We start from the raw sequence: 25,521 nt of genomic DNA on the forward strand, positions 1-25,521 counted from the left end.
GCATCTTCACAAGGTCCTTTGCTGTTGTTCTGGGATTGATTTGCACTTTTCGCACCAAAGTACGTTCATCTCTAGGAGACAGAACGCGTCTCCTTCCTGAGCGGTATGACGGCTGCATGGTTCCATGATGTTTATACTTGCGTACTATTGTTTGTACAGATGAACGTGGTACCTTCAGGCATTTGGAAATTGCTCCCAAGGATGAACCAGACTTGTGGAGGTCTACAATTTTTTTTCTGAGGTCTTGGCTGATTTCTTTTGATTTTCCCATGATGTCAAGCAAAGAGGCACTGAGTTTGAAGGTAGGCCTTGAAATACTTCCACAGGTAACAAGACCAAAGAGATGTGCATAGACTTCAGGAAGCGTACAACACCTACCTCTGCAACATCTATCAGAGGCCAGAATATAGAAATTGTAGAGGAATATAAATATCTGGGTGTCTTTTTGGACAGTAAGCTTCAGTGGAGTAAATGTACAGACCAGATCTACAAAAAGAGCCAACAGAGACTGTACTTTCTAAAAAAGTTGGGTTCTTTTAATATAGACTGTACTATATTGACTCTGTTTTACAAATCCTTTATTGAGAGTATTTTAACTTTTTGTATTGTTTGTTGGTTTGGCAATGCCACTGTCAGTCAGAGAAACATGCTGAGAAGGATTATTACCACAGCAAGTAAGGTACTTGGAGTCAAACAGACAGGCCTGGATGAGATCTTTAAGGTCAGGGCCCTCCGTAAGGCTCACAAAATCATTTTAGACCCAAGTCACCCCCTGTACTTGGACTTTGAATTACTCCCCTCTGGGCGTAGGTATAGGGCACCCCTCAGCAGGAAAAATAGAACGAGACAATCATTTGTGCCAGGTGTGATATCCCTCTTAAATAGCTCGGGCAAATGTTCCCATTGACCCCGTAAGGCCAGCAGGCTAGTCTTTGTTTTAAATGTTTTAAATGTTTTATTTCTTATTTCCTACTTTTATTGGTGCGTGACTGTTATTGAAAGTTGTATTGTCAATCTTGTTTTGTATTTAACGCCACTTTAAATGTGTACATGACACTGCAACAAAATTTCCCCATGGGGACAATAAAGTATAAAGTAAAGTAAAGTAAAGTAGGTACACCTCCAATTGACTCAAATGATGTCAATTAGCCTATGACATATTTTTCTGGAATTTTCCAAGCTGTTTAAAGGCACAGTCAACTTAGTGTATGTAAACTTCTGACCCACTGGAATTGTGATAGTGAATTATAAGTGAAATTATCTGTCTGTAAACAATTGTTAGAAAAATTACTTGTGTCATGCACAAAGTAGATGTCCTAACTGACTTGCCAAAACTATAGTTTGTTAACAAGAAATGTGTGGAGTGGTTGAAAAAACGAGTTTTAATGACTCCAACCTAAGTGTATGTAAACTTCCGACTTCAACTGTATCTTGTCATGTCCAGAGTTAGGTAAATCTTGTCGCTCGTAGTGTTCACAGGTCTAACACTTCCTTATACTCAGGCAGACCTTCCCCCCGGAAATTACCTTTTCATTCTACAAGGGGCAACAAACTCACTACACAGCAACTCCATAAGTTCACTACACAAACACATTGAACAGTTCAACAAGGTCACTACACAACACCTCAAATCACCAGGACATTACTTTTTATTTCAAAACAGGTGCTTTACTTCAAAGGAACAGCTGCACTATCAAGCTACATAAGGACTCACTGGATAGCATGAGAACATCCGGACATGATGTCCTTAAAAGGACAAACACAGGACACATAAATAGCCCATCAATCACTTTGACACATACAGTCTACCATATTTTCTCTAGGGCGTTCCCTTTCAGTCCTTATATAGTGCTACCTGAAGTCATATAAGCATGATTTACATTATTCATTATTAACGTTGGTTCCTGCATGTGACTGACTGATACCTCACGAGGCTTCTCTCAAAGCTGGGACCTTGAAACTGAGATGCTCCTTTCGGTTCCCAGAGCCAATTGGTCTGAGGAGGAGGTCACAGTCACCTGCACGAACCAAGATAGCCTTGAATTGTACACCGCATCTCCTCTCACGCCATCTCTTCAGACAACACAATTTTCCCTCACTTTATAAAGAGGCCATTGTTGATAGCGGCTCTGCAGTGTCTCGATATCTATTGCACATTCAGGCAGCTAGGCTTCAGCTGCCTCACACGTCAACTAGTATCAATGTCCTAAAAAATAACATTTCAACCGCTGATATTAAAACTAAACATTTACAGTCATAATCGCTTGACGTATAATAACAAAACAGTTTTACGTTCACTGCCTCCTCACGCTACTCCCTCTAGTTTCAGGACCCAGCCTCGGCCCGGGGAAACTGCCTCCTCACTCTACTCCCTCTAGTTTCAGGACCCAGCCTCGGCCCGGGGAAACTGCCTCCTCACTCTACTCCCTCTAGTTTCAGGACCCAGCCTCGGCCCGGGGAAACTGGCATGTTGTCAGGCATGACTACCACCAGTCCGGTTGGTGTCGTCGATACCCACTTCAGAGATACGGACGGGTTGTCCAGTATAGCGACCTGAGAAGAGAGACGGTAATATTCAGTTAGCATAAAATAAAAAATAAAAAGGTGCTGTCCGTGACAACTGTGTACCTTATTGGACAGAATCCACATGATATCTTCAATAAGAATTAACAGACACAGACACACACTGCTAAGAACCATAGTATTACGTCACACAGACACACACTGCTAAGAACCATAGTAATACGTCTGCTATACTTACATTAGTGGCCTCAGAGGTTTTGGGTGCTGCGAGGCTGAACAGCAGTTTGGAAGGCCATGCCAGCAGTATGGCATAGACTGTGTTGTTCTTAGAGGTGTACCTATGGAAGGATAGATATATATATATATATATATACACACTCATGACTTGTTTAAGACTTAGGATGAGAGTTTCACTAGATGGCAGTAAAAGCCCCGTCTGTAGTAATGCCTGTCCACTAGATGGCAGTAAAGCCCCGTCTGTAGTAATGCCTGTCCACTAGATGGCAGTAAAAGCCCCGTCTGTAGTAATGCCTGTCCACTAGATGGCAGTAAAGCCCCGTCTGTAGTAATGCCTGTCCACTAGATGGCAGTAAAAGCCCCGTCTGTAGTAATTCCTGTCCACGTTTGATAAATGATTCCACATTTCAGTTTAGAAATCAATGTAATAATTCCCAGGTCATTTTCCATCCATAATCCCAATATAGGCTGCTTTAGGTTAACTATTTCTACAGCCTTCTCACCAGACAGACAAAGATTATGATCATCTGAAACGCTATCATGCCTCAGGACATTACTGCCATTCAGTCTGGTCCCATCACCCCCTCACCCCTACCAGTCTGGTCCCATCACCCCCTCATCCCTACCAGTCTGGTCCCATCACCCCCTCACCCCTACCAGTCTGGTCCCATAAACCCCTCATCACTACCAGTCTGGTCCCATCACCCCTACCAGTCTGGTCCCATCACCCCTCACCCCTACCAGTCTGGTCCCATAAACCCCTCATCCCTACCAGTCTGGTCCCATCACCCCCTCACCCCTACCAGTCTGGTCCCATCACCCCTACCAGTCTGGTCCCATCACCCCCTCACCCCTACCAATCTGGTCCCATCACCCCCTCACCCCTACCAGTCTGGTCCCATCACCCCCTCACCCCTACCAGTCTGGTCCCATCACCCCCTCACCCCTACCAGTCTGGTCCCATCACCCCTACCAGTCTGGTCCCATCACCCCCTCATCCCTACCAGTCTGGTCCCACCACCCCCTCATCACTACCAGTCTGGTCCCATCACCCCCTCATCCCTACCAGTCTGGTCCCATCACCCCTACCAGTCTGGTCCCATAAACCCCTCATCCCTACCAGTCTGGTCCCATCACCCCCTCACCCCTACCAGTCTGGTCCCATCACCCCCTCACCCCTACCAGTCTGGTCCCATCACCCCTCATCCCTACCAGTCTGGTCCCATCACCCCTCACCCCTACCAGTCTGGTCCCATCACCCCTCACCCCTACCAGTCTGGTCCCATCACCCCTCATCCCTACCAGTCTGGTCCCATCACCCCTCACCCCTACCAGTCTGGTCCCATCACCCCTCATCCCTACCAGTCTGGTCCCATCACCCATCACCCCTACCAGTCTGGTCCCATCACCCCCTCACCCCTACCAGTCTGGTCCCATCACCCCTCATCCCTACCAGTCTGGTCCCATCACCCCCTCACCCCTACCAGTCTGGTCCCATCACCCCTCACCCCTACCAGTCTGGTCCCATCACCCCCTCACCCCTACCAGTCTGGTCCCATCACCCCTCACCCCTACCAGTCTGGTCCCATCACCCCCTCACCCCTACCAGTCTGGTCCCATCACCCCTCACCCCTACCAGTCTGGTCCCATCACCCATCACCCCTACCAGTCTGGTCCCATCACCCATCACCCCTACCAGTCTGGTCCCACCTACCAGACTGTATTGTATTGTATTGTATTGTATTGTATAGCCTCCTACCAGACTGTATTGTATTGTATAGTATAGCCTCCTACCAGACAGGTACGGTGGCGTTCTCGGTCTGGATCCTCCAGGGTTTGGAGGAGTAGATGGCCTCTCCGTTGACCCCCAGCCAGGCCCCCATGCCCCTCAGCCTCTCCTCAAAGAGAGGGGAGATCATGCCGTCCTCCGTGGGGCCGATGTTCAGCAGGTAGTTACCCCCCAGGGCCACCACATACACCATGTCCTGATGAAACAAAAGCACTGTGATGCTTACTGAAACAGGCAGTAGCTACCCCCCCCCCCCCCCACCACACACACACACACACACACTACCAAGACATGATACAGGGGAGAGCTGTCAAACAGATTTTACCAAGTTAGTGAAAACTCAGTTTATGACATAAAAACACAGCCACATTCATCACGTTAGTGAAAACTCTTTATGAAATGAAGATGGATACCTGCACACTGATGAATGGGGGTATCTATCTTTATTTCAAGAGTTTATTTTACCCAGCACCTGCAAGTTATTGGATGTGTACACTAAGTCTGAAACTAGTACCAACTCAGTTTACACAAGCAGTAACTAACCACACACACACCATGTCCTTCAAAACAGCTGGGAACTCGGAAATCTCAGACTTCCGACCTCAGTGCGTTCAATACAACGAGCTCCAACTGGGGAAAAATCGTTTGAACGTTCATCCAACTCGGATTTCCAACTAGGGCCTCTTTCTAGAGCTCCGACCTGAAGATCACTGACGTCATGATTTGACCTCGTATTTTTCAGAGTTCCCAGTTGTTTTGAACGCGGCATCGCCCCAGCTGTGTTCGTCCCACAGTATGACTTCACTTCCTGTGACCCCTGACCTCTATGATGGTGGGCAGGTCCATCAGCTCGATGAGCTTCATGTTTCTACGGTAACCCCAGGAGCGGTTGTCGATGGACTGGCATTTCTCCCACTTGTGGCCGGGCAGAGAGCCTGGAGTGAACCTGAAAGAGAAAACGTCCCACTGTTTCAGGTATGGCGCTAAACAGGAAACATGGCTGCAAGTCTGATATCCTACCAAATGTATGTAGATCCTACATAAGTCTAGGTAAATTCAACATAAACCAAACTCCACCCAATCAGAGGACTAGGTGGAGCTATAGCCACACTGTACAGTATATACAGTACCAAGCATGTAGTAACAAAAAATAAATAGTGTTAAACAAATCAAAATATATTTGAGATTTGAGATTCTTCAAAGTAACCACCCTTTGCCTTGACAGCTTTGCACACTCTTGGCATGCTCTCAACTAGCTTCATGAGGTAGTCACCTGGAATGCATTTCAATTAATTATACCACCCCTAATTTGTGGAATTTCTTTCCTTAATGCGTTTGAGCCAATCAGTTGTGACGTGACAAGGTAGGGGTGGTATACAGAAGATAGTCCTATTTGGTAAAAGACCAAGTCCATATTATTGCAAGAACAGCTCAAATAAGTAAAGAGAAACAACAGTCCATCATTACTTTAAGACATGAAGGTCAGTCAATCTGGAAAATCTCAAGAACTTTGAAAGTTTCTTCAAGTGCAGTCGCAAAAACCATCAAGCGCTATGATGAAACTGGCTCTCATGAGGACCGCCACAGGAATGGAAGATCCAGAGTTACCTCTGCTGCAGAGGATAAGTTCATTAGAGATACCAGCCTCAGAAATTGCAGCCCAAATAAATGCTTCACAGAGTTCAAGTCACAGACACATCTCAACATCAACTGTTCAGAGGAGACTGCGTGAATCAGGCCTTCATAGTCAAATTGCTGCAAAGAAACCACTACACCAATAAGAAGAGGCTTGCTTGGGCAAAGAAACACGAGCAATGGACATTAGACCGGTGGAAATGTGTCCTTTGGTCTGGAGTCCAAATTGGAGATTTTTGGTTCCAACCGCCATTTTTGGTTCCAACCGGGCGGCAGGTAGCTTAGTGGTTAAGAGCGTTGTGCTAGTAACCGAAAGGTCGCTGGTTCTAATCCCCGAGCCCACTAGGTGAAAAATCTGTCGATGTGCCCTTGAGCAAGGCACTTAACCCTAATTGCTCCTGTAAGTCGCTCTGGATAAGAGCGTCTGCTAAATGACCAATTATTATTATTATTATTATTATTATTATTATTATTATTATTATTATTATTATTATTATATTATTATTATTATGTCTTTGTGAGATGCGGGGTGGATGAATGGATGATCTCCGCATGTGTAGTTCCCACCGTAAAGCATGGAGGAGGAGGTGTTATGGTGTGGGGGTGCTTAGCTGGTGACACTGTCTGATTTATTTAGAATTCAAGGCTCACTTAACCAACATGGCTACCACAGCATTCTGCAGCGATACGCCATCCCATCTGGTTTGGGCTTAGTGGGACTATCATTTGTTTTTCAACAGAACAATGACCCAACACACCTCCAGGCTGTGTAAGGGCTATTTTACCAAGAAGGAGAGTGATGGAGTGCTGCATCAGATGACCTGGCCTCCACAATCCCCTGACCTCAACCCAATTGAGATGGTTTGGGATGAGTCGGACCGCAGAGTGAAGGAAAAGCAGCCAACAAGTGCTCAGCATATGTGGGAACTCCTTCAAGATTGTTGGAAAAGCATTCCAGGTGAAGCTGGTAGAGAGAATGCCAAGAATGTGCAAAGCTGCCAAGGCAAGGGGTGGCTATTTGAAGAATCTCAAATATAAAATATATTTTGATTTGTTTAACACTTTTTTGGTTACTACATGATTCCATATGTGTTATTTCATAGTTTTGATGTCTTCACTATTATTCTACAATGTAGAAAATAGTAAAAATAAAGAAAAACCCTTTTGACCAGTGGTAGTGAGTGAAATATATATATAATTATTTTTTTGTGCTAAACAGGCTCTGCCCTGAATTACGAGTCACCACTGCCACAAAGTCACAGTCCTGAAAAAAATCATTGAATGAGTAGGTGTGTCCAAACTTTGGACTGGTACTGTACACCAGGGTGATTGTCTTATCTGCCTTAGTATGAATGCACCGACTGTAATACCAAGGGGCTCTGGATAACAACATCGGCTAAATGACCAACATGTAATAGAAGTGGCTGGGGGCTATGAGCCGAGGTTCAGTGTTGGTGCTAGAGGACAGTATACCTGTCTTCACAGTTATAGTAGCCACCATGTTTGCAGTAACAACCATTCCCCCATCTGTCATTGACCACCACAAAGTCCTGGGGAATTAGAATGAAAACAATGGTCAGTGTTGTTCTGGGTTAACAAGGAGCTGAAGTCTAGTTTCTATTTACAAGACAACCTCTGGGTTAACAAGGAGCTGTAGTCTAGTTTATATTTACAAGACAACCTCTGGGTTAACAAGGAGCTGTAGTCTAGTTTCTATTTACAAGACAACCTCTGGGTTAACAAGGAGCTGTAGTCTAGTTAATATTTACAAGACAACCTTTGTCTTAACCGGTTCAGACAAAAAGAAAAAACAAGAACCAAAAAAGGTGAGAGTTCTCTCGTATCTAGTTGTGACATGAGTCACCTGATCTAAAATGTGACCAGGTGCATCTTGTGAGACTGATACTGTATATATATATATATATATATATATATATATATATATATATATATATATATATATATATATATATATATATATATATATATAGGCAGGAAATCCGTCGCAGGGCGGAGAACTTTACCCCCTGTATACAGTGAGGGAAAAAAGTATTTGATCCCCTGCTGATTTTGTACGTTTGCCCACTGACAAAGACATGATCAGTCTATAATTTTAATGGTAGGTTTATTTGAACAGTGAGAGAAAGAATAACAAAAAAATCCAGAAAAACGCATGTCAAAAATGTTATAAAAGGATTTGCATTTTAATGAGGGAAATAAGTATTTCACCCCTCTGCAAAACATGACTTAGTACTTGGTGGCAAAACCCTTGTTGGCAATCACAGCGGTCAGATGTTTCTTGTAGTTGGCCACCAGGTTTGCACACATCTCAGGAGGGATTTTGTCCCACTCCTCTTTGCAATTCATTAAGGTTTAGAGGCTGACGTTTGGCAACTTGAACCTTCAGCTCCCGCCACATATTTTCTATGGGATTAAGGTCTGGAGACTGGCTAGGCCACTCCAGGACCTTAATGTTATTCTTCTTGAGCCACTCCTTTGTTGCCTTGGGCGTGTATTTTGGGTCATTGTCATGCTGGAATACCCAGCCACGACCCATTTTCAATGCCCTGGCTGAGGGAAGGAGGTTCACACCCAAGATTTGACGGTACATGGCCCCGTCCATCGTCCCTTTGATGCGGTGAAGTTGTCCTGTCCCCTTAGCAGAAAAACACCCCCAAAGCATAATGTTTCCACCTCCATGTTTGACGGTGGGGATGGTGTTCTTGGGGTCATAGGCAGCATTCCTCCTCCTCCAAACATGGCGAGTTGAGTTGATGCCAAAGAGCTCGATTTCAGTCTCATCTGACCACAACACTTTCACCCAGTTCGCCTCTGAATCATTCAGATGTTCATTGGCAAACTTCAGACGGGCCTGTATATGGTCTTGTAGCCCATTCCAGCCTTGTGTAGGTCTACAATCCTGTCCCTGACATCCTTGGAGAGTTCTTTGGTCTTGGCCATGGTGGAGAGTTTGGAATCTGATCGATTGATTGCTTCTGTGGACGGGTGTCTTTTATACAGGTAACAAGCTGAGATTAGGAGCACTCCCTTTAAGAGTGTGCTCCTAATCTCAGCTCGTTACCTGTATAAAAGACACCTGGGAGCCAGAAATCTTTCTGATTGAGAGGGGGTCAAATACTTATTTCCCTCATTAAAATGCAAATCAATTTATAACATTTTTGAAATGCGTTTTTCTGTCTCTCACTGTTCAAATAAACCTACCATTAAAATTATAGACTGATCATTTCTTTGTCAGTGGGCAAACGTACAAAATCAGCAGGGGATCAAATACTTTTTTCCCCTCACTGTATATATATGACAAACTCCACCCCCACAATAACAATACGCACAATTAGTTCAGGTGACACTTGTCACATGACACCTTGACAACTGGTAAAAGTTAATGTCAATCATTTGTCATATCCTTATTGGTCCTGGTCTAAAGTAGTGCACTACAGAAGGGGAATAGGGTATCATTTGGGACACTCTCGCTCACCTTGATAGGACTGTCGTTGTAAAGCCAGGCCAGGAATTCTGTTGAGTTCCAGTAGGTGTCCGGAGCTTCCCAATCCCCATCGGACCAGATCAGCTCCGGCTCATAGGTCATCACCAGGTTAACCAGCTCAGGAAGAGCCTTCCGGAAGACAAAGTCCTGGGTCTTGAACCCGGAAGCTTTGTCCTTCAGGTACAGTGGATGGAACCACTCATACAGGGAGTGGTACAGGCCAAAGTGCAGTCCCTTCCTGTTGAAACAGAATATATGTATGTCAGTGGAGGCTGCGAATGGAATCAAACATATGGAAACCATGCGTTTGATGTATTTGATACCATTCCACTCCAGCCATTACAACGAGCCCATCCTCCCCAGTTAAGGTGTATTTGATACCATTCCACTCCAGCCATTACAACGAGCCCATCCTCCCCAGTTAAGGTGTATTTGATACCATTCCACTCCAGCCATTACAACGAGCCCATCCTCCCCAGTTAAGGTGTATTTGATACCATTCCACTCCAGCCATTACAACGAGCCCATCCTCCCCAGTTAAGGTGTATTTGATACCATTCCACTCCAGCCATTACAACGAGCCCATCCTCCCCAGTTAAGGTGTATTTGATACCATTCCACTCCAGCCATTACAACGAGCCCATCCTCCCCAGTTAAGGTGTATTTGATACCATTCCACTCCAGCCATTACAACGAGCCCATCCTCCCCAGTTAAGGTGTATTTGATACCATTCCACTCCAGCCATTACAACGAGCCCATCCTCCCCAGTTAAGGTGTATTTGATACCATTCCACTCCAGCCATTACAACGAGCCCATCCTCCCCAGTTAAGGTGTATTTGATACCATTCCACTCCAGCCATTACAACGAGCCCATCCTCCCCAGTTAAGGTGTATTTGATACCATTCCACTCCAGCCATTACAACGAGCCCACCCTCCCCAGTTAAGGTGTATTTGATACCATTCCACTCCAGCCATTACAACGAGCCCATCCTCCCCAGTTAAGGTGTATTTGATACCATTCCACTCCAGCCATTACAACGAGCCCATCCTCCCCAGTTAAGGTGTATTTGATACCATTCCACTCCAGCCATTACAACGAGCCCACCCTCCCCAGTTAAGGTGTATTTGATACCATTCCACTCCAGCCATTACAACGAGCCCATCCTCCCCAGTTAAGGTGTATTTGATACCATTCCACTCCAGCCATTACAACGAGCCCATCCTCCCCAGTTAAGGTGTATTTGATACCATTCCACTCCAGCCATTACAACGAGCCCACCCTCCCCAGTTAAGGTGTATTTGATACCATTCCACTCCAGCCATTACAACGAGCCCATCCTCCCCAGTTAAGGTGTATTTGATACCATTCCACTCCAGCCATTACAACGAGCCCATCCTCCCCAGTTAAGGTGTATTTGATACCATTCCACTCCAGCCATTACAACGAGCCCATCCTCCCCAGTTAAGGTGTATTTGATACCATTCCACTCCAGCCATTACAACGAGCCCACCCTCCCCAGTTAAGGTGTATTTGATACCATTCCACTCCAGCCATTACAACGAGCCCATCCTCCCCAGTTAAGGTGTATTTGATACCATTCCACTCCAGCCATTACAACGAGCCCATCCTCCCCAGTTAAGGTGTATTTGATACCATTCCACTCCAGCCATTACAACGAGCCCATCCTCCCCAGTTAAGGTGTCTCCAACCTCCTGTGACGTATGTGAACTGTTATGACCTGAGATTCAATCCACCAACCAGGGCCCGTATTCACAAAGAGTCTCAGAGTAGGAGTGCTGTTCTAGGATCAGGTCTCCCCCCCCCCCCCCCCCCCTCCCCTCCCCTCCCCTGTGCTGTTCTAGGATCAGGTCACCCCCCCCCCTCCCCTCCCCTCCCCTCCCCTGTGCTGTTCTAGGATCAGGTCACCCCCCCCTCCCCTCCCCTCCCCTGTTCTAGGATCAGGTCACCCCCCCCCTCCCCTCCTCCCCTCCCCTCCCCTCCCCTGTGCTGTTCTAGGATCAGGTCCCCCTCCCCTCCCCTCCTCCCCCCTCCTCCCCTCCCCTGTGCTGTTCTAGGATCAGGTCACCCCCCCCTCCCCCCCCTCCCCTCCCCTGTGCTGTTCTAGGATCAGGTCACCCCCCCCTCCCCCTCCTCCCCTCCCCTCCCCTGTGCTGTTCTAGGATCAGGTCACCCCCCCCTCCCCCTCCTCCCCTCCCCTCCCCTGTGCTGTTCTAGGATCAGGTCACCCCCCCCCTCCCCTCCTCTCCCCTGTGCTGTTCTAGGATCAGGTCTCCCCCCCTCCCCTCCCCTGTGCTGTTCTAGGATCAGGTCACCCCCCCCCCCCCTCCCCTCCCCTCCCCTCCCCTGTGCTGTTCTAGGATCAGGTCCCCTCCCCTCCCCTCCCCCCCTCCCCCCCCCTCCCCCCCCCTCCCCTCCCCCCCCCCCCCCTCCCCTCCCCTCCCCTGTTCTAGGATCAGGTCACCCCCCCCCCCCCCCCCCTCCCCTCCCCTCCCCTGTTCTAGGATCAGGTCACCCCCCCCCCCCCTCCCCTCCCCTCCCCTGTTCTAGGATCAGGTCACCCCCCCCCCCCCCCCCCTCCCCTGTGCTGTTCTAGGATCAGGTCAGGTCAGGTCACCCCCCCCCCCCCCCCACTTTAAGTCAACACTGATCCTAGAACCTAGATAGTCTGAGAAGCTTAGAGAACACAGGCCTTGGTTTCCAAACCAGTTTCCTGATCCAGGGGAACACAGTCATGTATTGGTGGTGAAAGAGCCGCTTGGAAATGTGAAATGCATATTTCTAAAAGCCTGCATCCACACCGGCCCTCTTTGGAATGATAAGATTTGCCACTCCTGTCTGACCTACCGGCGCCGGGGTGAAGTTTCCCTTAAGGTACAGATCTAGGATCACCCAATCCTAACCTTAACCATTAGTGGGATAAACTGAAGCAAGATCAGTGTTTGGGGCAACTTCACCCGTGTCCTACCTCTTGCGTATGGCAGCTGCCAGGTCTCCCACCAGGTCTCTGTGTGGTCCAGTATCCACTGAGTTCCAGTTCCAGGAGTCTGCAGACGGCCAGTTACAGAAGCCCTCGTGATGCTTGGCTGTGAACACCACGTACCTGGCAATGACATTAACATACACAGAAATGAAGGCACTGTGCATGCGCGCACACACACACACACACACACAAATGAATGCACACGCACTCACACTTAAACCCCCCCACTGACGATCAACTGTTGTGGACATAAACCTGGCTATCACTAAGCCCATTTAAACTTTTCACTACAATTTATAATAATAGCCTACAGCTTCAGTGCATTATATTTTCCTATGGTAAAACATGGTTGTCACTAGTAACAACAGCCACAATGTAAAAAAATTGGTTATATGGTAAAAATGCAAGATTTTTTTTGTTGCTTTTTGAGTCTTCAATTAAGGTTAGGGTCAGGCATAAAGTTAGCAGTGTGGTTAAGGTTGTTTAAACTCTGATTTTTAAAAGATAAATTGTAGAAATAGGGAGAAGGGTGTAAATTCAGGGCGTTTCCTGCATGTGGACATTCCTGCATCTGCAGGAACCTCTCTATATACTTCTATTGGACTCCGGTACACAGGTGGGAGGGGGAGGAGGGGGAGGGGGAGGGGGAGCTCCAGTACAGTAGGTGGCGGTAATGCACCATAATGTTGGATGCCAACCACCGATAAACCACACAGAAGAAGGAGAGGCTGGGTGACACCCGTAGCTAGCTAGTATTCTTCTCCCCCATCTGTCGGGCACTATTAACTATGGTGAGGGCAGGTGTTCGGCAGGCGGGAGCGAAAAATGACGATATATGAAGGGAGCAAAGGACACTGTGTGCTAGCTAGCTAGCTAGGACTCCGGTACACAGCAGGCAGGGGCGACACCGGTAGCTAGCTAGCTAGCTAGGACTCCGGTACACAGCAGGCAGGGGCGACACCGGTAGCTAGCTAGCTAGCTAGGACTCCGGTACACAGCAGGCAGGGGCGACACCGGTAGCTAGCTAGCTAGCTAGGACTCCGGTACACAGCAGGCAGGGGCGACACCGGTAGCTAGCTAGCTAGCTAGGACTCCGGTACACAGCAGGCAGGGGCGACACCGGTAGCTAGCTAGCTAGGACGCCGGTACACAGCAGGCAGGGGCGACACCGGTAGCTAGCTAGCTAGGACGCCGGTACACAGCAGGCAGGGGCGACACCGGTAGCTAGCTAGCTAGGACTCCGGTAGACAGTGGCGTTCTCGTTTGGGCAAAAGTCTGTCCTCTCTCCTCCGAGACCCGGAAACCGATAAGCGGTCGAGGAGTGTGTTAGTTAGTAGGCAAACCTCCGTTTGGCGAGGAAGCACAAGTGTATCGTAAGAGTTTTGAAATCTGCCACGCTTCTTTTGAATCAGCTGTTTTCTCGAAGGGAAAAAAAAAAAGCAACCTAAGGATGTGACAAATGGACAATTTTCTGTTAAAAACGCTAAGAGAAAAATATAAAATGTCACAATACAAAAATAATGGTCCTATTGCATATGTATGACCGTTAGGGTCGGGCGATGAAGTTACATCTACCGCCTCGGCTACGGCATGTTTGTTTGTCTCAAAGGGTACACTACAGCTTTTTAAATGCCGACACGAAACTTTCCCTGGAGATAGTTTAGACGAGCCACTGAACGGGCATTCTATAAAGGAATGCCGCTTCTGACACTCTCTCTCCTAAAAAAGCCCTTTAAAGTTTGTTAAACACAGTGACATTTAGTAGAAATAAAATATCTTCCGCTAGGAATCGAATCCTAAGATTCTGTATTTTTGGAATGGAGGAGACTGTGTTCTCGGAAGTACGGAAACGAATCAAACACTCACATCTTTCATAGCTAGCTAGCCAGGGACGGAGAGAGACGGGAGGGGCACAGTATAGGCAGGTCGGCCACCAGGCAGCCGGTGTTAGAACCGTGCACTAGGCCCCTCCATCAGCAATCAAAAGCTGCATCTCACAATGGAATGCTGTATTTTGCAAATTCATTGTCTCGCAACTTCAGCAAAGCAGAGCCCATCATAGATTTTTCTTTACCTCAAGGATCCCAATTTCCTTTAAGCGTGTTAATGTTTAAACGTTCACACCCCAAATGCAAACATTTTAAAACGATACAATAAAACCTTTTATCTATAAAATGTCTTGCACAACGAGTCTCATTTCATACAAGGACATTTCCGTCCACTTTCCCTCTCCTCGCCGCCTCTCCTGAATTACCTTTGACCTTTTCCAAAAGGAGGCCAGAGAGGATGGAGGAGAGAGGATGCAGGAGTTGCGTAAATCTATTTGAGAAAAGGCCAGTGTCCTTCGCCCCTGAAAAACTGATAACACTTTTATTTCCCTTGACCCACATTTTAAAATTGCAGTGAACTCGTCTAAATCCCTACCACCCCGTAGTACTCACATCTGTAGCCATTAAAATGTTTTGAAAGGCTGGTCATGGCTCACATCAACACCATCATCCCAGATGCAATCTATATTGCACTTCACATTGCCCTTTCCCACTTGGACAAAAGGAACACCAAACATGAGAATGCTGTTCATTGACTACAGCTCAGCGTTCAAACACCATAGTGCCCTCCAAGCTCATCACTAAGCTAAGGACCCTGGGACTGAACACCTCCCTCTGCAACTGGATCCTGGACTTCCTGACAGGCCTCTCCCATGTGGTGAGGGTAGGCAACAACACGTCCACCACATTCAGGACTGTGACTTTGTGGCAGTGGAGACCCGTCATTCAGGGCATTCACTTATTGAATAATCTCAAATATAAAATATATTTTGATTTGTTTAACACTTTTTTGGTTACTACATGATTCCATGTGTTATGTCATAGTTTTGATGTCTTCACTAGTATTCTACAATGTAGAAAATGGTTTAAAAAAAATAAAGAAACCCTTGAATGTGCCGCTCCTCCGCACACTCCACTGGCTTCCAGTTGAAGCTCGCATCCGTTACAAGACCATGGTGCTTGCCTATGGAGCAGTGAGGGGAACGGCACCTCTGTACCTTCAGGCTCTGATCAGTCCCTACACCCAAACGAGGGCATTGCGTTCATCCACCTCTGGCCTGCTGGCTCCCCTTCCTCTGCGGAAGCATAGTTCCCGCTCAGCCCAGTCAAAACTGTTCGCTGCTCTGGCACCCCAATGGTGGAACAAGCTTCCTCACGACGCCAGGACAGCGGAGTCACTCACCACCTTCCGGAGACATTTGAAACCCCACCTCTTTAAGGAATACCTGGGATAGGATAAAGTAATCCTTCTACCCCCCCCCCCCTTAAAAAAAATAATTAAAAAAATTGTAAAGTGGTTATCCCACTGGCTATAGGGTGAATGCACCAATTTGTAAGTCGCTCTGGATAAGAGCGTCTGCTAAATGACGTATATGTAGGTGTTCTAAAACTTTTGACTGTAACTGACATTTTCACCTAGGGGTGTACTCACTTTTGTTGCCAGCGGTTTAGACATTAATGGCTGTGTGTTGTGTTATTTTGAGGGGACAGCAAATGTACACTGTTATACAAGCTGTACACTCACTACTTTACATTGTAGCAAAGTGTCATTTCTTCAGTGTTGTCACATGAAAATATATACTTAAATATTTACAAAAATGTGAGGGGTGTACTCATTTTTGTGACATACTGTAGCTAAGAAAGTAATACTTTCTTAGCTACAGTGGCGGCAGGTAGCTTAGTGGTTAAGAGCGTTGTGCCAGTAACCGAAAGGTCGCTGGTTCTAATCCCCGAGCCGACTAGGTGAAAAATCTGTCGATGTGCCCTTGAGCAAGGCACTTAACCCTAATTGCTCCTGTAAGTCGCTCTGGATAAGAGCGTCTGCTAAATGACAAAAAAAAAAAAGTGTAGTAAGCCGTTAGTAGCCCATGTGCCTCACCCTAATAATTTGGTACCTTTTCCCCTCATAATTTAGCCCACTGTTCTGACTTGATGGTGCACATGTAGCCTATAGCCTGTTTTAGAGAAAGTCATCATCATCGAATATTGTAAGAGCTTTCATTGTCTGCTTATATGCCCCTTTATTTATCCTACGGTTCTGACTTGGTGTACCGGGAGAACACTGTAAGAACGGCCCATGCTCTGAATTCTGTCGCCGTACTTTTAAAAAGTGCTTAACAAATAGTTATATTGACTAACTTTATGTCCGTCCTCGCTCGTCCATTAATGTCTTAATAAAATTACGGATTGCCTCTTATCCGCTCGTCGTCGTCCCCTCATGCCATAGTTTGTGCATCTCAGTTGTCAGTAGAAACCACATTTGTTTATGCAAGTCAGCCATATCAGCCATGTTTTTAAGGCAGTAAATGAGGCTGAATGAACTGACAAGGCTCCGCTGGTGGAACAGTGGAAAGGTGTTGGGACAGCGTTATGTTGGCCCTAACAGTTTGTGGGCACCGTTTGTCACCGTTATAGTCCAATTAATGTAGTGTTTAGTGTTGTGGCTTTGCTGGCATGAATATATATATATATATGGTTTTGAGTTTGCGCCACCAAGATTTACATGCCAAAATCGCCAGTGAATACATTGCGCTCGTGTGCTCTGTGTTGAGTAGCCTAGATTAATGAATTAGAAGCAATTATCTAACAAATAAACAGTTTGAAACTTACTTGGCTCCAGAAGCTTCAAAAATATCAGCCCACTCATCAGGGTCGAATAACTGCGCTTTGAAATCGTGCGCGAAATCTGCGTATTTAAAATCCGGGGGGTAGTTTTTCTTCATAAACCCAACCTCGGCCGCTCTCTGTGCGCCTTTCCACCAATACCAGAACCACTCGCTGAACTGGCCGTACCCGGGAACGGAGAATACCCCCCAGTGAACGAAAATCCCGATCTTCGCCTCGTCGTACCACACTGGTAGTGGCCGGGAATCGATACTTGTCCAATTGGCCGCGTATCGCGCTCCATTTCCCGGCGAGATTGCAACCACTGCGAATACTAGCAAACTCCTCAAAATCAAGGTCGTTGTCGCCATTTTCTGTTCTTTAAGAAATAACTAAAAGTTGATGAAGTAAGGCAGGCGATGGCATATCCCTTACATCTGCTTTGTAATGATGCCCTGTTGCAGGGGTCCTTAAGTACTATTTGAGAAGGTCCGGATGGATATTGCCATTTATTGGCGTAGTCACAAATCCACACCTCGTGATTCCAAACTGTTCACTCCCTGTTGTTGGCGTAGAGGAAATTGTCTAGTTTTAATTTAAAGACTAGTGCCACGTTCAGATACTAGTCGGAACTAGGAAACTCGGATAATTCCGACTTGCTAACTGGTTGTATTTAAACACGTTCAACGAATCAGCAAATCGGAAATTTCCGAGTTTCCTAGTTCCGACTAGCATATGAACGCGGCATAGTAGTCTGCCAGCAGCACAAACAAAGACAATCACTTTGTATGGAAATGAGGAACATATAACTAGTTGGGTAAGTAGTGATGACTACCTACAATTCAGTCATTGTAAAATTCACATAAACAGGTGTGTGTTAGCCTATAGGTACATTCGGCCTATAGGGAAGATAATACATTTTTCAGTATTCTTGCAGAACCTGCTTAGCCGGTGTTTTCAGTTCCTGCTTTTCCTGAACCGCCGAAACATCGCAACAAGTCAGGTGACTAAATCCCTCTACACAAAATACTTTAAAACATTACGATTCCCCTAGCAGCAGGATATTATCAGGCAGCACGATCGCGGAATTTTCCTTTGTTCCAAATAAGACTACCCTTGCACTAGTACAACTGTTTTTCACAGCATTGCAAACACCTTTGAAAAAAATAACTGGATAATTTTATATTGTATTATTTCTATCAGCATTTCTTTTGAAAGTTTACACAAATATTGGTATGTTGAAAGCTATTGTGTAGGTTATATTTAAAGAAACTCACTTTTAATAAAAAACAAATATGCAGTACCAGTCAAAAGTTTAGACACCTACTCATTCAAGGGTTTTTCTGTATTTTATTAGGTATACAGAAGATGGCCCTATTTGGTAAAAGACCAAGTCCATATTATGGCAAAAACAGCTGAAATAAGCGAAGAGAAATTACAGTCCATCATTACTTTAAGACATGAGTACTACTGTATGCTTACTCCACTCACTCCATTCAGTGTAATGCAATACACAGTATATGGGATATACTGTACATTGGCTTGTAGAGAGAGCTTTTCTACCCGTCTCAGCTAAAGTGGGGTGGGAAATACTCAGTGGGGTCTCTACAAACCAAATAGTTTTGCATGTCTTTGCAGGGGGACTCTTATTATGTAGTGATCTGTGATTGTGCTGCCAGCTTAATATCCTGCTGGACTCTTATTATTATGTAGTGATCTGTGATTGTGCTGCCAGCTTAATATCCTGCTGGACTCTTATTATTATGTAGTGATCTGTGATTGTGCTGCCAGCTTAATATCCTGCTGGACTCTTATTATTATTTAGTAATCTGTGATTGTGCTGCCAGCATAATACCCTGCTGCTGAATGGGTTCCTTTTAAAGTATTTTGTGTAAAGATAGAGGTAGTCAAATCAAATGTTATTTGCCACATGCGCCGAATACAACAGGTGTAGACCTTACAGTGAAATGCTTACTGACAAGCCCTTAACCAACAATGCAGTTTTAAGAAGAAAAAAAAAAGTTAAGTAAAAAAATAGATATGTAAAAAATAAAAAATAATTAAAGAGCAGCAGTCAAATAAATTAACAGTAGGGAGGCTATATACAGGGGGGTACCAGTACAGAGTCAATGTGAGGGGGCACCGGTTAGTCGAGGTAATTTACGTAATATGTACATGTGGGTAGAGTTATTAAAGTGACTATGCATAGATAATAAACAGAGTAGCAGCAGCTTAAAAGAGGGGGTGGGGTGGGGGGGGACAATGCAAATAGTCACCTGACTTGTTGCAGAGGTTCAGGACTATCAGGAACTGAAAACACCAGCTAAGCAGGTTCTGCAAGAATACTGTCAGGCTAGCTTCTATGCAACCAAGACAGTTCCTGAAAGTATAAGTTCTATAACTATACCGTGTGTGTGTGTGTGATCAGAATCTCACTGTATTGTACACTGTTTCAGTGTCTCACTGTAAAAAAAACATAAAAAAACTGTAAAAAAAAAAAAAACATAAAAGATGTTCAGCCAAGATGTCCCAAGAGCAGCTGGTAAAATGATGAGCTCCTAATATCTAGTATATATATATATATATATATATATATATATATATATATATATATATATATCATATTTCAAATGCTTTAGAGGAAAACTACATTTGAGAAAAACGAGTGAGTGAAAGGTAAAAGGACTAAGAATCTAACATCAGAAATACAACTTTTATCCTGATAAGGCAACTGGATAGCTAACAAGCTAACAGTTGTTTACACGTTGCTAGGGAGTTGCTAAGACAGTTTCTAGCTGTTGGCTACCTGCTGTTAGCTTAAAAAAAAAACCTAGCTAAACAAATAACAAAAAGGACAATCATAAAAAGGACAAAAGGACAGGAAAACTATTTCCTAAATTTACACAAGCAAGAGAAAACAATTGAGACAGAAGACAAGAAAGGCTTTGTTTACATTCAAAAACACAGCTATAGCTAGCCAAGTGCAAACCAGCTGTAACATCTACTGTATCCAGCTGTAATCAACTAAGATGGATATATTCACAAGCCCCAAGCTCAGCAACCTTGCAATCCAATATGCAAAAGGATTGCCAGTGAAGCAGGGAGGAAAACATAAAGCAAAGCTTTTAAAAGAGCAGAGACTTTATGCAACAAAAAGACATCAAGGTGGATATCCTCTTTTTCACCGAACGTCCAAAATGCTTCGCATGCAGCCCTGCGCAAGGCAAACAAACATCTTAAAACGTCTGGAAACAAGACCATGAGACAATTTTATGTGGAAACAACCCTAAAATGTCATATGAATATACAGTTGAAGTCGGAAGTTTACATACACCTTAGCCAAATACATTTAAACTCAGTTTTTCACAATTCCTGACATTTAATCCAAGTAACATTTCCCTGTCTCAGGTCAGTTAGGATCACCACTTTATTTTAAGAATGTAAAATGTCAGAATAATAGTAGAGAGAATGATTTCAGCTTTTATTTCTTTCATCACATTCCCAGTGGGTCAGAAGTTTACATACACTCAATTAGTATTTGGTAGCATTGCCTTTAAATTGTTTAACTTGGGTCAAACGTTTTGGGTAGCCTTCCACAAGATTCCCACAATAAGTTGGGTGAATTTTGGCCCATTCCTCCTGACAGAGCTGGTGTAACTGAGTAAGGTTTGTAGGCCTCCTTGCTCGCACACGCTTTTTCAGTTCTGCCCACAAATTGTCTATAGGATTGAGGTCAGGGCTTTGTGATGGCCACTCCAATACCTTGACTTTGTTGTCCTTAAGCCATTTTGCCACAACTTTGGAAGTATGCTTGGGGTCATTGTCCATTTGGAAGACCCATTTGCGACCAAGCTTTAACTTCCTGACTAATGTCTTGAGATGTTGCTTCAATATATCCACATAATTTTCCTTCCTCATGATGCCATCTATTTTGTGAAGTGCACCAGTCCCTCCTGCAGCAAAGCACCCCCACAGCATGATGCTGCCACCCCCGTGCTTCATGTTTGAGATGGTGTTCTTCGGCTTGCAAGTACCCCCTTTTTCCTCCAAACATAACGATGGTCATTATGGCCAAACAGTTCTATTTTTGTTTCATCAGACCAGATGATATTTCTCCAAAAAGTACGATTTTTTTTTTTTTTTTTTGGCCCCATCTTTGTCCCCATGTGCAGTTGCAAACCGTAGTGTGGCTTTTTTATGGCGGTTTTGGAGCAGTGGCTTCTTCCTTGCTGAGCTGCCTTTCAGGTTATGTCGATATAGGACTCGTTTTACTGTGGATATAGATACTTTTGTACCTGTTTCCTCCAGCATCTTCACAAGGTCCTTTGCTGTTGTTTTGGGATTGATTTGCACTTTTCGCACCAAAGTACATTCATCTCTAGGAGACAGAACGCGTCTCCTTCCTGAGCGGTATGACGGCTGCGTGGTCCCATGGTGTTTATAATTGCGTACTATTGTTTGTACAGATGAACGTGGTACATTCAGGCGTTTGGAAATTGCTCCCAAGGATGAACCAGACTTGTGGAGGTCTACAATTTTTTTTCTACATTTACATTTTAGTCATTTAGCAGAAGCTCTTATCCAGAGCGACTTACAGTTAGTGAGTCTATACATTTTTTCATACTGGCCCCCGTGGGAATCGAACCCACAATCCTGGCGTTGCAAGCGCCATGCTCTACCAACTGAGCATTCAATGCATCATCACATTTGCAGACTTATTGAAGATAGCCTACTATTCGTAATGTGATGAGTAGATTGTATGATCATAATTAAGCTAATAATATAACGCAAACAAAAAAAGACCGTTCAATGCATGGCTGAGCACCTATATATACCATCAGCCTGGTGGAAGCCCAGATACCCCTGATCCCAGTGCAGCCTTCACACCATCAGCCTGGTAGAAGCCCAGATACCCCTGATCCCAGGGCAGCCTTCACCCCATCAGCCTGGTGGAAGCCCAGATACCCCTGATCCCAGTGCAGCCTTCACCCCTTCAGCCTGGTGGAAGCCCAGATACCCCTGATCCCAGTGCAGCCTTCACACCATCAGCCTGGTAGAAGCCCAGATACCCCTGATCCCAGTGCAGCCTTCACCCCTTCAGCCTGGTGGAAGCCCAGATACCCCTGATCCCAGTGCAGCCTTCACACCATCAGCCTGGTAGAAGCCCAGATACCCCTGAGCACAGTGCAGCCTTCACCCCATCTCACCAGTCTACACTGACCTGTCAACCTCCCAGCCTGCCACAGTCTACCCTGACCTGTCAACCTCCCAGCCTGCCACAGTCTACCCTGACCTGTCAACCTCCCAGCCTGCCACAGTCTACCCTGACCTGTCAACCTCCCAGCCTGCCACAGTCTACCCTTACCTGTCAACCTCCCAGCCTGCCACAGTCTACCCTGACCTGTCAACCTCCCAGCCTGCCACAGTCTACCCTGACCTGTCAACCTCCCAGCCTGCCACAGTCTACCCTGACCTGTCAACCTCCCAGCCTGCCACAGTCTACACTGACCTGTCAACCTCCCAGCCTGCCACAGTCTACCCTGACCTGTCAACCTCCCAGCCTGCCACAGTCTACCCTGACCTGTCAACCTCCCAGCCTGCCACAGTCTACCCTGTCTCACTAACCTTCCAGCAGTCTGACCATGTTCATCTTAACATACATCCAGAGGACAGGGGACAGGAACCAGTTTAACCCAGGATACCCCCCAAAACTGCAGTTGTGATCAAATCAAAATTTATTTGTCACATTCGCCGAATACAACAGGTGTAGACCTTACCGTGAAATGCTTACTTACAAGCCCCTAACCAACAATGCAGTTCAAGAAATATAGTTACGAAAATATTTACTAAATAAACTATAGTAAAAAAGAAAAGAAAAAGTAACACAATAAAATAACAATAACGAGCCTATATACAGGGGGTACCGTTACCGAGTCAATCAGCGGGGGTACAGGTTAGTCGAGGTAATATGTACATGTAGGTAGGGGTAAAGTGACTATGCATAGATAATAAACAGCGAGTAGCAGCAGTGTAAAAACAAAAGGGGGGCAGTATCAATGTAAATAGTCTGGGTGGCCATTTTATTAATTGTTCAGCAGTCTTATAGCTTGGGGGTAGAATCTGTTAAGGAGCCTTTTGGACCTAGACTTGGCGCTCCGGTACCGCTTGCCGTGCGGAGAGAACAGTTTATGACTTGGGTGACTGGAGTCTTTGACAATTTTTTGGGCCTTCCTCTGACACCGCCTAGTATATAGGTCCTGGATGGCAGGAAGCCGTACACATTACCCTCTGTAGTGCCTTACGGTCGGATGCCGAGCAGTTGCCATACCAGGCGGTGATGCAACCGGCCAGGATGATCTCGATGGTGCAGCTGTATAACTCTTTGAGGATCTGGGGACCTATGCCAAGTCTTTTCAGTCTCCTGAGGGGGAAAAGGCGCAGTCGTGCCCTCTTCACGACTGTCTTGACATCAAGGAACTTGAATCTCTCTACCTGCTCCACTACAGCCCCATCGATGTGAATGGGGGCATGTTCGGCCCTCCTTTTCCTGTAGTCCACGATCAGCTCCTTTGTCTTGCTCACGTTGATGGAGAGGTTGTTGTCCTGGCACCACACGGCCAGGTCTCTGACCTCCTCCCTATAGGCTGTCTCATCGTTGTCGGTGATCAGGCCTACCACTGTTGTGTCGTCAGCAAACTTAATGATGACGTTAGAGTCATGCCTGGCCATGCAGTCATGGGTGAACAGGGAGTACAGGATGAGACTAAGCACGCACCCCTGAGGGGCCCCCGTGTTGAGGATCAGCGTGGCAGATGTGTTGTTGCCTACCCTTACCACCTGGGGGCGGCCCGTCAGGAAGTCCAGGATCCAGTTGCAGAGGGAGGTGTTTAGTCCCAGGGTCCTTAGCTTAGTGATGAGCTTTGTGGGCACTATGGTGTTGAACGCTGTAGTCAATGAACAGCATTCTCACATAGGTGTTCCTTTTGTCCAAGTGGGAAAGGGCAGTGTGGAGTGCGATTGAGATTGCGTCATCTGTGGATCAGTTGGAGCGATATGCGAATTGGAGTGGGTCTAGGGTTTCCGGGATGATGGTGTTGATGTGAGAGATGACCAGCCTTTCAAAGCACTTCATGGCTACCGACGTGAGTGCTACGGGGCGGTAGTCATTTAAGCAGATTCCCTTCGCTTTCTTGGGCACAGGGACTATGGTGGTCTGCTTGAAAGATGTAGGTATTACAGACTCGGTCAGGGAGAGGTTGAACATGTCAGGTAAGACACTTGCCAGTTGGTCCTCGCATGCTCTGAGTACACGTCCTGGTAATCCGTCTGGCCCTGCAGCCTTGTGAATGTTGACCTGTTTAAAGGTCTTTCTCACATCGGCTACGGAGAGCGTGATCACACTGTTGTCCAGAACAGCTGGTGCTCTCATGCATGCTTCAGTGTTGCTTGCCTCGAAGTGAGCATTAAAGGCACATCCGACGAGCATCAGAGCCAGTGTAGTAGGATTCAGTCTTAGTCCTGTATTGACGCTTTGTCTGTTTGATGGTTCGTCTGAGGGCATAGAGGGATTTCTTAGAAATGTCCGGATTAGTGTCCCTCTCCTTGAAAACGGCAGCTCTAGCCTTTAGCTCGGTGCGGATGTTGCCTGTAATCCATGGCTTCTGGCTGCAGCTTCTCTACTCTTTTTGCGGGAGCTTCATCCGGGTGGACTGAGCTCTGCCAACACTGCTCTCTCAGTTCCCGCCCCAGCCCCTGCTTCCAGCGACTTGAGGGAGGTCTGTCAAATGCTCAGTCTACTCTGCTCTCACGTGGTTGGCCAGGGACCTTGGCAGAGTCTCAGCTCACTCAACAAATAGCTCCAGATGACCCTATGCCTGTTAGCTCTGATGGGAATGAGCTGAATACCCCCGACTTTAAATCTCATAGGGGACTTGGGCTAATGCACCTAAATGTGCAAAGTATGATTTAAAAAATGGACACAATTGACATTTGGGTGCAGAACTCATGTTCTGACATTCTGGTTCTCTCGGAAACACGGTGAAATGGTTCTGTCTCTGATAAAGACATTGAAGTAAATTATTATAATGTATTTAGATGTGACAGATTACAGAAAGGGGGAGGAGTGGCCATATATGTCAAATTTAATTTCATGGCATCCCAATCTTTAAATATTTC

The 25,521-nt window shown here is 46.0% G+C and overlaps 1 protein-coding gene across 1 annotated transcript; it reads right to left on the minus strand.

Moving 5' to 3' along the window:
• Positions 1-1,631: 1,631 nt before the first annotated feature.
• Positions 1,632-18,136, minus strand: LOC311131716 (tissue alpha-L-fucosidase-like). The gene is made up of 8 exons (XM_084164822.1): positions 17,353-18,136; positions 12,680-12,814; positions 9,681-9,927; positions 7,658-7,734; positions 5,372-5,495; positions 4,555-4,745; positions 2,762-2,861; positions 1,632-2,553 (listed from the first exon to the last, which is right to left on the minus strand). Exons 1-8 carry the CDS (start codon positions 17,715-17,717, stop codon positions 2,416-2,418), a joined length of 1,377 nt encoding a protein of 458 aa, XP_084020948.1. The 5' UTR covers positions 17,718-18,136; the 3' UTR covers positions 1,632-2,415.
• Between the last annotated feature and the right edge of the window lie 7,385 nt (positions 18,137-25,521).

The sequence above is a fragment of the Coregonus lavaretus genome (assembly GCF_964263955.1).
Source record: "Coregonus lavaretus genome assembly, chromosome: 7".
In the NCBI taxonomy this organism is placed as follows: domain Eukaryota; kingdom Metazoa; phylum Chordata; class Actinopteri; order Salmoniformes; family Salmonidae; genus Coregonus; species Coregonus lavaretus.